Source organism: Saimiri boliviensis, chromosome 14 (assembly GCF_048565385.1).
Source record: "Saimiri boliviensis isolate mSaiBol1 chromosome 14, mSaiBol1.pri, whole genome shotgun sequence".
In the NCBI taxonomy this organism is placed as follows: domain Eukaryota; kingdom Metazoa; phylum Chordata; class Mammalia; order Primates; family Cebidae; genus Saimiri; species Saimiri boliviensis.
In genome coordinates, this window is record NC_133462.1 from 51454974 (window position 1) to 51468684 (window position 13711).

The following is a 13711-nucleotide window of genomic DNA, read 5'->3' on the forward strand; positions in this document are numbered from 1 at the left end:
AGAGAGTCAAAGAAGACCAGGGCCCTGGGGAATGCAGAAAGGAGGACCCAGAGAAGGAAGTTTGGACTAAGAGTGAGGAACCCTGTACCCTGCCACATGAGGACTAACAAGGGGAACGGGCTTCATCTGCAGCAGGAGAGACCAGGCTTAGACCTCACCGAGGACTTCCTGGCAAGGAAAGAGCTCAAGTGCTGGAACAGGCAGGGTATGAGTCGGCTTTTCCCATCATCTTCTCTGGCGATGAGATTAGATCCTTGCCACAGACTAGCCACACGTTCAGGTGTTTTCAAGCAAGGCACAGCACCTGGTACAGAGACTGTGGGACAGGGCAGGGCAGGGCTGGGCCTTACCCTGGACAGTCAGGGTGGCCTCGCTCTGCTGGTCGCCGGCTACAAAGGTGTACCTCCCAGTTTGGGTCCCCTGTGCACGTGCGATGAAGAGTCGGTGCACAAGACTGTCTTGCTCGAAGATGACTCCATCCTGGGCGGTGAGCTGGGGACAGGCCAGAGCAGAAGGTCACCTCACCCCCACCGCAGCTCTGCCAGCTAACCAGAGCCCTTTACTGATGCTGGGGTCCTGATAACAGCTGTGAGACTGGAACGCTTATCTCATGCCAATGCTCTCTGTGCCTAGCACCTTATCTAATTCTCACAACCACCTGATGAAGTAAGTACTGTTATTAGTCCCACTTTATAGATGAGGGAGCCAGAATGTTAGCTGCTTGCTTGAGGTCCCGTAACTGGTAGTGGCAGAGCCGGGATCTGAAGCCAGACCTAGCTGATACCGAGGCCCCTGCCCTGAGTCGCTGCAATGTCTCTCTTGGGGTGACAGCTGTAATGCAGGAGAGAGGGGTTGTACAGAGAGACGAGGGCTCCCCTCTGGTTGGGATGAGAAGGTGGCATTTGTACGAGGCCTTGAAGGATGGGTAGGCCTCTGCAGGTATAGAAGAGGCATTTGGTATGGTGGAAGAACAAGGGGTGTGCTGAGGGGCATAGGATACGCATCATTTAAAAATCCAATTTTATTTTAAACACACCGAGTTAGTAGCTATTGAAATGTCTCCCAGGGTGGATACATTAGTAAAATGAAGGGAAAAAAATCTTTCTTTCAAAGCCTCTACCCGCCTCCTCTTCCCTGCCTTCCCTCTGTCCCTCCAGCTTGTAGAGAAGGTGTGAGGGGCGGCAGTACCTTGACTCCATCCTTAAACCAGGTGCCGGGTCCCAGGTCGCTGGTGAGGGTACAGGAGAGTGTGATAGCCTCCCCCTGCTGCACCTCCGTGTCAGCTAGGCCCTGGGAGAAGTGGCCCTTGGGGCCTGGAGAGAAACAGAGGGAGTCCTCAGGGTCGAGCCTCCCAGGCCATGGCCTGCACTCTGCCCTGCAGGGCCACCGTGGTCCTGCCAATGGGCTCAGCTGGTGTCTGCAGGGTGGTTCCCAGTGCCTATGCTGCCTTGGCGCCAACGCCTTGGTCTTCCCAGATAGGAGACCAAGCATTGCTGCTTTTCTCAGCAGGACCTAGGCTGGTCCAGGAGACCTGGGGAGTAAGGTATATGAAGCTCCCCCACCGCCCACCAAGTCATAGAGGGGAGAAGTCTGGTAACCCACAGAGAGTTGGGTCCATAACCCTGGTGCTGCAGACATCAGGTATCACGAGCAGATGCCTAGGAGACCTCTGAGCCTCTCACAGACTGGATCCCATCTGCACAAAGAGGAAACGGTTGTTTCCTAAATCTGCAAAAGGTTCCTGAGAATGGAACAGACTCCTGGGGCCGGAGGCAGAACTGGGACAGACCCAAGCATCCTAGTGGTCACGGAGCTCCTCCCGTCTCTAGCCCCCTGGAGCCAGCTCAGCGGAGAAACACCTACCCTGGGCCTCCTTGGAGAGCCTGCCAGTGCCAGGCTTGTATCTGGATGTGGAACTCTGGGTAGCATCTCTCTTCTCTCCACAGATGTCCAACCTGCCGTCTTTGCCACCTCCCTTGCTACCAAGGTGACCGGGGTGCTCCCAGCTCTGATCTTTATTCAGCGTCTCCTCTTGGCAGCCCCAGTTCTCCCCAACTGGTGGCTGCCCCCTGCTTCCGACCCTGTCTGCTCCCCTTCTCTTTGCTCCTCCAACCTCAGCCCCTGACTGTGCCTGAGACCTGTCCCTGAGTGAGCCAGGCCTCCTGCCTGACCTCCCAGCCTCTTCTGCTCCCTGCCTCTCATCCTTTAGGGCCCCAGGACCCTGGGCCTCACCATTCTCAGCCTTCAGGGACCCCAAGGGCCCCCTCTTTCCTCCTCTCTGTCCCATGCCTAGCTGAGAGCTCAGGCCCTGGGTCCCTCCTGACCCATCTCCAGAGGCTTTTCTGCCAAAGGGACCATCTAAGCCATGCCAGGCTCCCTGAGGACCCGACTCCCCAGGTTTTGGGGTGAAGACATTTCCCAACTCAGTAGAATTCCCTTTGCCCAGGATACCTGAGTCCTCTGTGCCACCAGACCTGCCCCTTCCAGGACTTGAACCTTTGCTATCTGGGGACCATGGGCTTTGGCATCCACCAGCCACCTCTTGGCCTGGTACACCCTCCCTGCCCTTAAAGCCCCCTGGCACTTCCTGGGTCCTACCAAAAGCAACGTCTTTCTCCTGCAGAGAACCGGAAGCCCTGGAGCCTGCGGGCTGCTTCCCAGCCCCTGTGCTGCCTCGGCCCAACCCCTGGTCTTCCCAGTCGGGAGCCCAAGCACTGCCCAGCCCTTGGCTGTCAGCAGGCCCTGATGTTGTCTTGCCCCATCCGCCAGGCATAGAGCTGCTGTCCAGATCCTGGCCTGTCCCCGCTGAGCTCCCTGAGCCTGCTCCCATCCTTCTGCCTCCCAAAAGTGAGTCCCCATCTCCCTGAGATGCTGATCCCCCCCAGCCAGCAACTTTACCCCTGTCTGTCACTCCTGGGCCTGCTTTCCAGATGTCCTGTTCATATCCAGACCCCAGAGCAGCCATTCCTGCCCAGGTCTCACCTTCCACTGCCCCGTTGCCATCAAGAAACCCAGAAGACCCTATAATCCCTGCGTGGTCTAGAGATCTGTCCTTCGCCCTGGGAGCCCCTTTGTCCCTAGAAGATGCTGGAGTCCCAGAACTATCTTGCCACTCTTTGACATCTGATTTTCCCTTGGTACCAGCAGCCTCCTCAGCCTCAGGGATTCCTGAGGTTCTGTAGCCCCCAAGACCCTTGGTGGAGCCTCGCCCATCTGAAGGAGCCTGTGGCCCTCCCTGAGACCCCAGCCCCCCCGGGCCTCTGTCTCTGCAGGCTGTGCCACTTGCAGTGCCCGCCATTCCAGCCATAGATTCTACCCCAGGTCCTGCCCCATCCACAGGCCCTGTTTCTCTGGCTGTCTCTGGACCATCCTTGGAGCTTGTGCCACCCTCTGATGTTACCCAATATCCTGACCTGTGCCCCATGGCTTCGTGACCTCTGGGTCTAGCTTCATGCCCTGTTCCTGCCAGTGAGCCTGGCACTCCAAGCCTCCCTGAACCATCTCCACAACCCATCTCACCCCCTGGCCCCATTTCCCCAGATCCTTCTGAGCCTCCCCTGTAACTGACCTCACCCCCTGATGCCATGCCATCAGTTCCCCCAAAGCCTTGCCTAGAACCTGCCTCACTCCATGACAAAATGCCCCCAGAATCCTCCAAACTACCCCTGGAACCTGCCTCACCCCCTGATGGAATCTTCCCAGAACCCCCTAAAACATTCCTATAACCTGCCTCACCTCCTGAACTGATTTTTCCAGAACCGCCTACACCATTCTTATAATTTGTGTATCTCCCTGAACCCATTCCCTCAGGAGCCCCCAAATCCTTCCTATAACCTGCCTCATCCACTGACCCCATCTCCCCAGAACCCCCTAAACCATCTCTAAAACCTGCCTTACTCCCTGAACCCATTCCCTCAGGAGCCCCCAAATCCTTCTTATAACCTTCCTCATTCACTGACCCCATTTCCCCAGAACCCCTTAAGCCACCCCTATAACCGGAACCCATTCCCTCAGTACCCCCCAAATCCTTCCTATAACCTTCCTCATTCCCTGACCCCATTTCCCCAGAACCCCTTAAGCCACCCTTATAACCAGAACCCATTCCCTCAGGAGCCCCCAAATCCTTCTTATAACCTTCCTTATTCACTGACCCCATTTCCCCAGAACCCCTTAAGCCACCCCTATAACCAGAACCTATTCCCTCAGGAGCCCCCAAATCCTTCTTATAACCTTCCTCATTCACTGACCCCATTTCCCCAGAATCCCTTAAGCCACCCCTATAACCGGAACCCATTCCCTCAGGACCCCCCAAATCCTTCCTATAACCTTCCTCATTCGCTGACCCCATTTCCCCAGAACCCCTTAAGCCACCCTTATAACCAGAACTCATTCCCTCAGGAGCTCCCAAATCCTTCTTATAACCTTCCTTATTCACTGACCCCATTTCCCCAGAATCCCTTAAGCCACCCCTATAACCGGAACCCATTCCCTCAGGACCCCCCAGATCCTTCCTATAACCTTCCTCATTCGCTGACCCCATTTCCCCAGAACCCCTTAAGCCACCCCTATAACCTGCCTTGCTCCCTGAACCCACTCCCTCAGAAACTCCCAAATCCTTCCTATAACCTGCCTCATCCACTGACTCCATCTCCCCAGAACCCCCTAAACTATCCCTAAAACCTGCCTTACTCCCTGAACCCATTCCTTCAGGAGCCCCCAAATCCTGCCTATAACCTTCCTCATTCACTGACCCCATTTCCTCAGAACCCCTTAAGCCACCCCTATAACCTGCCTTGCTCCCTGAACCCACCCCCTCAGAAACCCCCAAATCCTTCCTATAGCCTGCCTCATCAACTGACCTCATTTCCCAAGAACCCCTTAAACCCCCCCTGTAACCTGTCTTCCTCCCTGTGCCCATTCCCTCAGGAGCCCCAAGATCCTCCCCATTCACTGACCCCATTTCCCCATAACCTCCAATCCCATTCCTATGACATGACTCATCCACTGACCCCATCTCCCCAGAACCCCTTAAACCACCCCTATAACCTGTGCCCATTCCCTCAGGAACCCCCAAATCTTTCCTATAATCTGCTTCAGCCACTGATCCCATTTCCCTGGAACCCTTTAAACCACCCCTATAATCTGCCTTGCTCCCTGAACCCATTCCCTCAGGAGCCCCTAAATATTTCCTATAATCTGCTTCATCCATTGACCCCATTTCCACAGAACCCCCTACACCATCCCTATAAGCAGCCTTGCTCCCTGAATCCATATTCTCAGGAGCCCCCAAATCTTTCCTATAACCTTCCTTATCCACTGACCCCATTTCCCCAGAACTCCCAATCCCTTTCCTACAACCTGGCCCCTCTGCTGATCCCATTCCTTGGACGCCCCCTGAACCATCTCTAAAGCCTGCCTCACCCCATGGCCCTGTACTTCTAGGCCCCAGGCCCCTTGACCCTCCTCCATATGCTGCTGTGACCCCAGTTCCCTGAGCGCCTGGATGTTCTGATCCATCCTCATAACCCCGCACACTGCCAGCCCCGTAAGCCCACTGGCTCTCAGAAGCAGCCCCGATGTGAGGCGTGAGTGCCTCAGGGTCCCTGGTATCGTCCCTGTCACCAGCTCCAGCTCCAGAGGCCCTGGCGCCAGGGTATCCTGCCCCGTCCTCCTCACCCACTTTGCTCCCCGCCCTCGGAGACCCTGGCTGCATGGCTCCTGGAGCCCCAGAGCCATCTTCATAGCCTCCTTCTCCAAAGGCCTCCAGGTCCTCTGAGGCCCTGAAGCCCCCATAATTCCCAGTCTGACCCCAAGGCCTTATTCTTCCAGAGCTCCCTGGCTCGGCTTCCACACTTCGAGTCCCAACAGTCTCCAGTGCTCCAGGGGCCTTGAGACCACCTCTACCCACAGACCCCACCATCCCAGGACTCCTTAGGGTACCATCTGAATGGTGCCTTCCCCCAGGGCCCATGCCACCCTGGCATGCAGAAGCCCACTTCCTGGCTCCACCCATGGGTGCTCCGTCAGGGCCTCCTGAGCCGTTCTTAGGACTGGCAACTCTCCCAGGCCCTCCTCCTGCAGGGCCAGAATCTTCTTTGTTTCCAGACCACACTCCCCTGGGCACTGCGGAGCCATGCTTGTAAGTACCCCCTTCCTCAGACTCCATTCCCACTGGTGCCCCAGGGGACACTCTACAACCAGCACCATGGCTAGATCCCATTGCTCCTGGCACCCCTGAGCCATAGCTATAACCAAGCCCGCTTTCAGAACCTATTCCCCTAGAATATCCTAAGCCCCTCTCATACCTAGATTCCATTCTCCCAGGACCTTCCAAGCCATCCTTATAACCTGTCTCACCTCTGGGTCCTTTTACTCCAGAGCTCCCTGATCCATTCCAGAAATCTAGTTCAGACCCAGGACCTCTGAATCCTTCCGTATCTCCTAGCGTTCCCCCAGATCCCCGGGCACCCAGGCCTGGAGACCGACTTAGCCCACGGCTTCTGGCCTCCACCCCCTGACCAGACTCTGTCAGTCCAGCCACCCAGACACCACCCATACCCTCTTGCCCTTGGACCCCAGTTTTTCTGAGGCTAGATGGCGTGTCCTCCCAAGGACTTGTGCCCTTAGAGTCTATTCTGCCAGCACTGCCTGCTGCTCTGCGACCTGCTGTCCAGCCCTGGGAAGCCTGGAAGCTTCTGGGCTCATCTCCTACCTCACCCGAGGCCCAAGCTATTTCCTGGCCATCTTTTCCCCTGAGCCCCCGGAGGCCACCGTCGCAGCCCCTGGGGTCTCCTGGGCCTCCAGGGCCAGTTTTGTAGACACTTCCTCCCACTTTGGGCTCCCCCTGGTGTAGACCGTCTGCCTCCTGCAGTGAGTCTTCAGCTTTGGCCTCAGGACTCCCATCTCCCAGAAGGAATTTTCTACCACCTGATATTGATGGTTCCTGGAAGTCCTTGCCTCCAGGTGTCTGTCCTAGAAACTCTCCTGATCCCCAGTAGCCTCTGGCATCCTCATAGTCAGTAACTGTACCTCCTTGGGAACCCCAGGATTCAGGGCCCATGCCTGCCTTGGAGCCAGAACCTCTTCCTCCAGTAAAGTCCAGGGTGCCAGGACCTCCTGCCCCATTGCTGCCTCCAGCTTCCCCGAGGCCAGTCCCACTACCCCACGCTACCACTCCTCTCCGGGCTCCCCTACTCGAAGCATCCCCTCCCTCCATCTCAGCCAGGCTATCACCCTGCGAAATCTTCTCCATCTGCTTTCCTCTTGGCCAGGACCCTACAGGATCAGACGGGCATCCCTCCAGGTCCCTCTCTCCTCTCCCAGGTCCCAGTTGAGCATCCCACAGTTGCTCCTGGCCATGCCTGTCCAGTTGTCCTCCACTGTCCCCCCCACTGTCCCCTCCACCGTCCCCTCCACGCCCCTTTCCTTCCCTGCTGCTCCCCAGTCCTCCAGCCTGAAGCGGACGGGACCCAGCCTCCCAGCCTCCTGCTGTCCTCCAGCATCCATCACCGTTGCTATCTCTGCCACCATCTTGCTGTCGTTTTTCTGGGAGGCCCGACCCTAATTCTGAGCTCTCTCCCTGTAGATGGACTCCCACTGCAAGGCTTCCAGCCCAGCCTCCCTCTCTGCGGGGCTGATTTTCCCTAGGAAGAGTGACTCTGCTTGTCTCTGCTTCTAGAAAGCCCTCGCCTCCCTGTCCAGGGCCCCAGGATGAGTCAGCTGCCCCTTTGTCCCCCATCAAGGAGTAGCCATGCCTGCCAAGGCCGTCTCTGTCTGGGCTGGCTATGTGCTGGAGCCCGGAAGCCAGCCTGGCCCCATCAAGGGAGCTCCCCCTGGGGCCCTGCTCTCTGAATGTCTCTCCCTGGCTGCTAGTGCTCCCAGAGCCTTCTGCTTCTGAGGCCTGGGCTCCTTGCTTCTGCAGCTGGTGGTCGGCACTTGCGGACTGAAGGTCTTTATCCTTCCCAGCTTCAGTGAGGGGTTATTCAAATGGAAGGTCAGCGCCCACATAGAGAGACAAGAGAAAATACCAAAACTCCAGTTAAATCCGGCCAAAGCACCTGCCTGAGCCCAGCTGCTCACCTGACCTGGGCTTCCCCAGTAGAGAAGCAAGCTGACCGTCTGGGGAGGCAGCCAGGCTGTTCCAGGGATGAACGGGTGAATCCCAGCACCACCTCCCTGCTTCCTCTACCCACAGGCCACCTGCTACAGGGTTCATGAGGATTTTGGAGAAAATGCCTGAGCCAGAAGTCATTTGTAATGAAACTGCCGCAGCAGGTGCGTGGTTTTTACAATATCTACTTGCTCTACACCTGCCTTACTTATGTCCAATTTACACTTTTCTGGGAACATCTTGGACCCAAATTTCAATCCCCAGGGAGGTTTCAGAGTGTTCTCTGGTCTGGCGCAGGGGGTTCTCATCCACACCGAACCTAGGCCACTATCCCCAGGCTGCCTAGGACCATACGGCCGTCTGTGCCCCCGAGTAATTCCAAGAGACCCAGTGGAGCAGGCACAGCTGAGAAGGGTGAGGGTGGCCGTGACAGTCTGCACTGCAGTGGGTGGAGGGTAATCTAAGGAGCCTTCCTTATTCTCTCTGAGCAAGGGAATCATGCCAGAGCAAATGGCTGACCGAAGGCAATCCCACTGCCTCGCCTCCCTCATGCCTCCCCAGCCCCAAGGTCTTCCCTGGAGATGTGAAGCACTCACCTTCAACCACCAGCCAGGCGCTGGAAGTGTGGAGCCCAGTGCCCAGTGAGTAGGGGCCCATGTCCGAAAAACGGGCCCCCCTCACCACCAGCCGGTGGGTCAGCCCGTCGGGGGACACAAACACTTCATATTTATCACTGGGGTGGAGTAGCCGGTGCCGGAAATGCCAGGCTGCACTAGGGCAGGGGCTGGAGAGGGTGCACTCGAAGACAGCATCACCCTGCTCCTCACAGCGGGTCTCGGTCAGCGGGACCACCACTCTGGGGGGGATGGCTGCCGGGGAAGCAGGAAGGGGGGTGTCACCTTGATGCTATGACACAGTGTGACCTGAGGCAGCAAAGCTGGCAGTTCAGAAATCCAGGCTTTGAGCAGCTCAGCCAAAAACTCCCTGTGCTGCCTTGGACCCGTTACCTCCGCACCTCAGGGGTCAATTCCCCCACGTAAAGTGAGGGGTTATCATGATGAGCAATGGAGCTTTTTTCAGCTCTGGGATTCTATACTTCTAAACCCAAAAGTTATATCTGGGGACAAGGTGGGTGCATGAAGGAAACCACTAAGCTAAGAGCCAGTACTTGATCTTATTAATCCCTGTGACCATCTCCAAGTTGAGTATTATTAATTTATTTTTACAGGTGAGAAAACCGAGGCTTAAAAAGTTAAATAACTTGCCCCAGTCTCATGCAGCTAAGGGAAACCAAGATTCACACCCAGGTTCTGGTTGACTACAAGCTTACACTCTTTTCTCAACCTGCACGGTTGTCAGGCTTTCCAAAGTCCCCTCTGGGCACCTCCCCGCTGCTGGGACACAACACCCCTTTCTCTCTCCCCGAACCTTGATTCAACCGTGTTCTTATTAACATATCTGCCCAAAGCTCACTTCCCCGGGGCCCTCCTTGTCCTTCCAAGAATGCCCTTGAGCTGGCAGGTGCTCTGAGAGTGATGTGGACACAGGCACTCCTGGGGATGGGACTGAGTTTGATGAGGGAGGGGTGGCAGATCCTGGAAGGGGAAGGAATACAGGAAGCAGGAAAGGAAAGGTCTGTATGGTACACGAGCATGCCTAAGCAGAGATTCTTGCTGGGGCATTGTGGGAGACGAGACACGCAACAGAAAGGTGTTCTAGAGCCTCTGCAATTAGTCTGGATCTGATCTGAAAATACTAGGTGGCTGCAGAAGGTCTAAGCAGAGGCATGACACATATGCTCTATGTCTGTGATGGTAATTCAGTAGAGCCCAGCTCGGCACCAGGAGAAGAGAGAACGTCCATGGAGGCTTTTGGAAAACAGACAGCATCATAATTTAGCCATCTGGGTATGCATCCCGCTTTGCAGTAGGGGCCACGTCACATTTACCCCCGACACACATATTGCACAAACATGGACTCCACTTCTAACAGATCTCCCCGACTCCAACTCCAGCAGTGTAGACCACTCACCACTGGCCTCCAGCTCTGTGGAGAAGACCACAGCATCCTCCACCTTCACCTGGTAGATCCCAGAGTCCTCGGGCTGCAAGTCCTGGATCTGGAATTGGTAGCGCTTCCCCAGCCGGCGCAGACTGTGCTTGGTCTGGTTGTTGAAGCCATAGGGGATCATCTCACCGTCCTAAGGCCAGAAAAGGAAGAGGGTCCTCAGTGGGTCCCCAGCGCTTCCTGCCCCAGTCCCATTCTGGTTATAACTGGCAGTTTTCTCCCCCTGGCCCAGTCACCAGACAAAAGATTCCTGAAGTCACAGAGGAGCTGGGGTGGGGCAGACAGCAGGGCCTGGAGGACATGGGAACAGGGATTGAGAGCTGGATGGGAATACATGCTCTAGGAATGTCCACGGAGCAAACACTCTGCACGTTCTGTGCAAAGGGGCACCTGGAGTTACTGACATTCCAGCTCAGGCTGTGAGTAGTTACCGCCCAGTGGCCCTGCGAGGATAGCAGAGAGGCAGGACACAGCAGCAATGGCCCGGGCGCCCCGGCTCAACTTACTCACCAACAGGAACTTTCCGAGAATACCATCAGACACCTGTAAGGCTCTACAAAACCCAGTAATCTATATGCATACCTACTTTAACTAAGCCCCAGATAGGTTTGTTACTTGCTGAATATTAACAACGGCTAATACTTATGAGGGGCCCGCTGTGTGCCAGGCACTGTTTTAGGTACTTAGGACACACCAATGAATAAAACAAAGATGGGCAGATCACAGGGTCAAGAGATCGAGACCATCCTGGCCAACATAGTGAAACCCCATCTCTACTAAAGAGACAAAAATTAGCTGGGCGTGGTGGCATGTGCCTGTAGTCCCAGCTACCCGGGAGGCTGAGGCAGGAGAATTGCTTGAACCCGGGAAGTGGAGGTTGCAGTGAGCCGAGATTGCCCCACTGCACTCCAGCCTGGTGACAGAGCAAGACTCTGTCTCAAAACAAAAACAACAAACAAGAAACCCACAGAGATTCCTGCTCTCACTAACTAAAGTCCTAGGGGGGGAAATATAAATAATAAATGTCATAAGTCAGTAAATATTTTATGTTAGAAAGAAATAGAACTAGGGAACAAAAAGGTAGATATGGGTCCAGGGCTCTGGAGCGTCAGGATGGGGCTGGAGGGGTATAGTGGAATCACACGGAGTGGCCGAGGGAAGTCTCTCTGCCATGAAGAAAGGAGTCCTGTTGATATCGGGGATGAGCACGCTAAGCAGAGGGAATAGCTGGGGCAAAGGAACAGGGATGGGGCCATTGGGGCGGGAACAAAGGGACAAGGGGAAGAGAAGCTGGAATGAGCAGAGAGGCAGGGGGAGGGGCAAGTCACACATGACGTCATTTAGCACCGTAGCCAGTACACCGTGAGGCAGGTCGTCAATGACCCCCAGTTCACAAGTGAGGAAACCGAGGCATGGGGAGATAAGTGTCTTGTCTGAAGCCACACAGCTTGTAAGTGATGGAGCTGGATGAGTTTGGCTACAGAACCAGCCAAACTTCACCGGCCCTTCCCCACCTGCCTCTGCCCGCATCTGGTTGGCAGGTAATTACTCCTAGAGCCCAGGTCGGGATGTGTTAAGTCTCTGGAAAGAAAGCTCAGATGGAAGGGGTGCACTTTCTCAGAACCCTCTTTTCACCCCTGTGCTCTAGCGTTGGCCACAATACACAGAGAGTCACAGGCCCAGCTGGAGAGCCTGGTTGCTCAGTGTGAGAGATGAAGTCCCTGTGGATGGACAGTCTACACCAGGGTTTGGCTCAACTCCAACCAGGAACTCCACGGGCTGAGGGGCTCACCACTTGTGTGCTCCGGTTGTTCCCATGGGGGAATCCAGGGTACCCATCCTTCCCGCCTCAGTGGGCCTGCAGCAGCCCTGCCAGATCCTCCCACCCATAACCCCTCCAGCCTCACCTTGTACAGGTAAATCTTGCTCTGAGAATCCTTGAGATCCAGCTCCAGGTCAAACTTTGCAATTCCCTCCTTGGTGACCCTGACGTGTCTCAAGTTGGCGATGGCATTGATGTACTGCGGAGCAACAAACCCACCAGGAGATTTCCTGGAGTCCTCTCTTTGGGGTACTCCAAACCCTCATAGGCCCTGGTACCATTCTAGGCCCACAGCATCCCAGGTGAGCATGCACTGGCCACTTTCACAAGTGGGGAGAAGCAAGCCCCTCAAGGAGGGAAGTTAAGAGATCAGATCACGAGGACAACCAAGAAAAGACCCCAGGTGTCCAGGTGCCAGAACACAGTAGGGCTTTTCTATTCATCTATTCTTCTAACAAACATTAGTTGAACACCTACTGTGTACAAAGCTCTGTGCTGGGTCGTGTGTTAAAGCCAATGAGAAACCTTGGAGGAGAGAAAGCTGAGACCCTGGGTGTTAGGTTTAAGGAAACTTATCCTTCAAGGGGATAAGGTACTATTTTCAGGATAATAAAAACCAGTCGTTTTCCATTTTCAGAAGAAAAATTAGACTTATGCTATAGTTAAGTTAGACACAGGAAAGAACTTCCCGGTACAGCTGATAAGATTCTGGGATCAGAGTGCTAATGGGAACTGTGAAATTCCCTTCCGTAGAAGCCTTTAGAAATAAACCAGGTACCCCCGATCTGGCGACGATCATAATGACAGCAAACATCATCCCCTTACCATGTCTCAGGCCCTGGGCTATGTACTTTAAGTACATTCTCTCATTTAGCCTCCCAAAAACCCTATGAGGTAGGCATGACTATAATTTCCATTTGCAGATGGTGAAACCAAGAAACAGTGGCCCTAACTCTTCCAAAGCTCCAGTTTTGTGAGTATCAGAATCACATTGCAAAGGCAGGGCACCAACCTGGGATCACAGGGGCTTAGCCAGATACCCCACTGGTGGCTAGATGGAGACAGGCCCCTCGACCATACTTGGTTTTCTAAGGTCTGCCTCCAAGCCCACCTCCAGATGTGAGGCACTGAGGTCCAGGTGTGTGGGGTGGGCATGCGGTGACGGGTGGGCATGGAGTGAGGCACTGAGGTCCAGGTGTGTGGGGTGGGCATGCGGTGACGGGTGGGCATGGAGTGAGGCACTGAGGTCCAGGTGTGTGGGGTGGGCATGCGGTGACGGGTGGGCATGGAGTGAGGCACTGAGGTCCAGGTGTGTGGGATGGGCATGCGGTGACGGGTGGGCATGGAATGAGGCACTGAGGTCCAGGTGTGTGGGGTGGGCATGCGGTGAGGGGTGGGCGTGGGTAGACACTGTGGTCCAGGTGTGTGGGGTGGGCATGCGGTGAGGGGTGGGCGTGGGCTGAGGCACCTGCGCCATCTTGTCCTCCTGCTCCTTCTTCATCTCCTGCAGCCTGCGCAGCATGCCCCGGTAGTCGACGATGCCATACTTCATGCAGATCTGCTCGTAGTCCTTCCTGTCTGCCGTCATCAGCAGCTGCCACACCTGCTCAAGGTCTATCTTTTTTTCGGGGGCGGGTGGGGCCCTGGAGAGCAAGGTCGGCAGATCAGAGGTCAGAGGAACCCCGGTTCCCCTGTTGGCCACCTGGCTCTGG

At 55.5% G+C, this 13711-nt stretch overlaps 1 protein-coding gene across 1 annotated transcript in view; it reads right to left on the minus strand.

Annotated features, from left to right (window-relative positions):
* IGFN1 (immunoglobulin like and fibronectin type III domain containing 1) overlaps window positions 1-13711 on the minus strand; it is a 35324-nt gene that overhangs the window by 12436 nt on the left and 9177 nt on the right. The window contains exons 8-15 of the mRNA XM_074385745.1: window positions 13468-13642; window positions 12085-12198; window positions 10142-10310; window positions 8707-8979; window positions 7914-7965; window positions 1864-1979; window positions 1189-1313; window positions 351-492 (exon numbers count right to left, since the gene is read on the minus strand). Of these exons, the coding sequence (XP_074241846.1) occupies window positions 351-492; window positions 1189-1313; window positions 1864-1979; window positions 7914-7965; window positions 8707-8979; window positions 10142-10310; window positions 12085-12198; window positions 13468-13642 (1166 nt within the window). The remainder of the gene's footprint in view (window positions 1-350; window positions 493-1188; window positions 1314-1863; window positions 1980-7913; window positions 7966-8706; window positions 8980-10141; window positions 10311-12084; window positions 12199-13467; window positions 13643-13711) is intronic.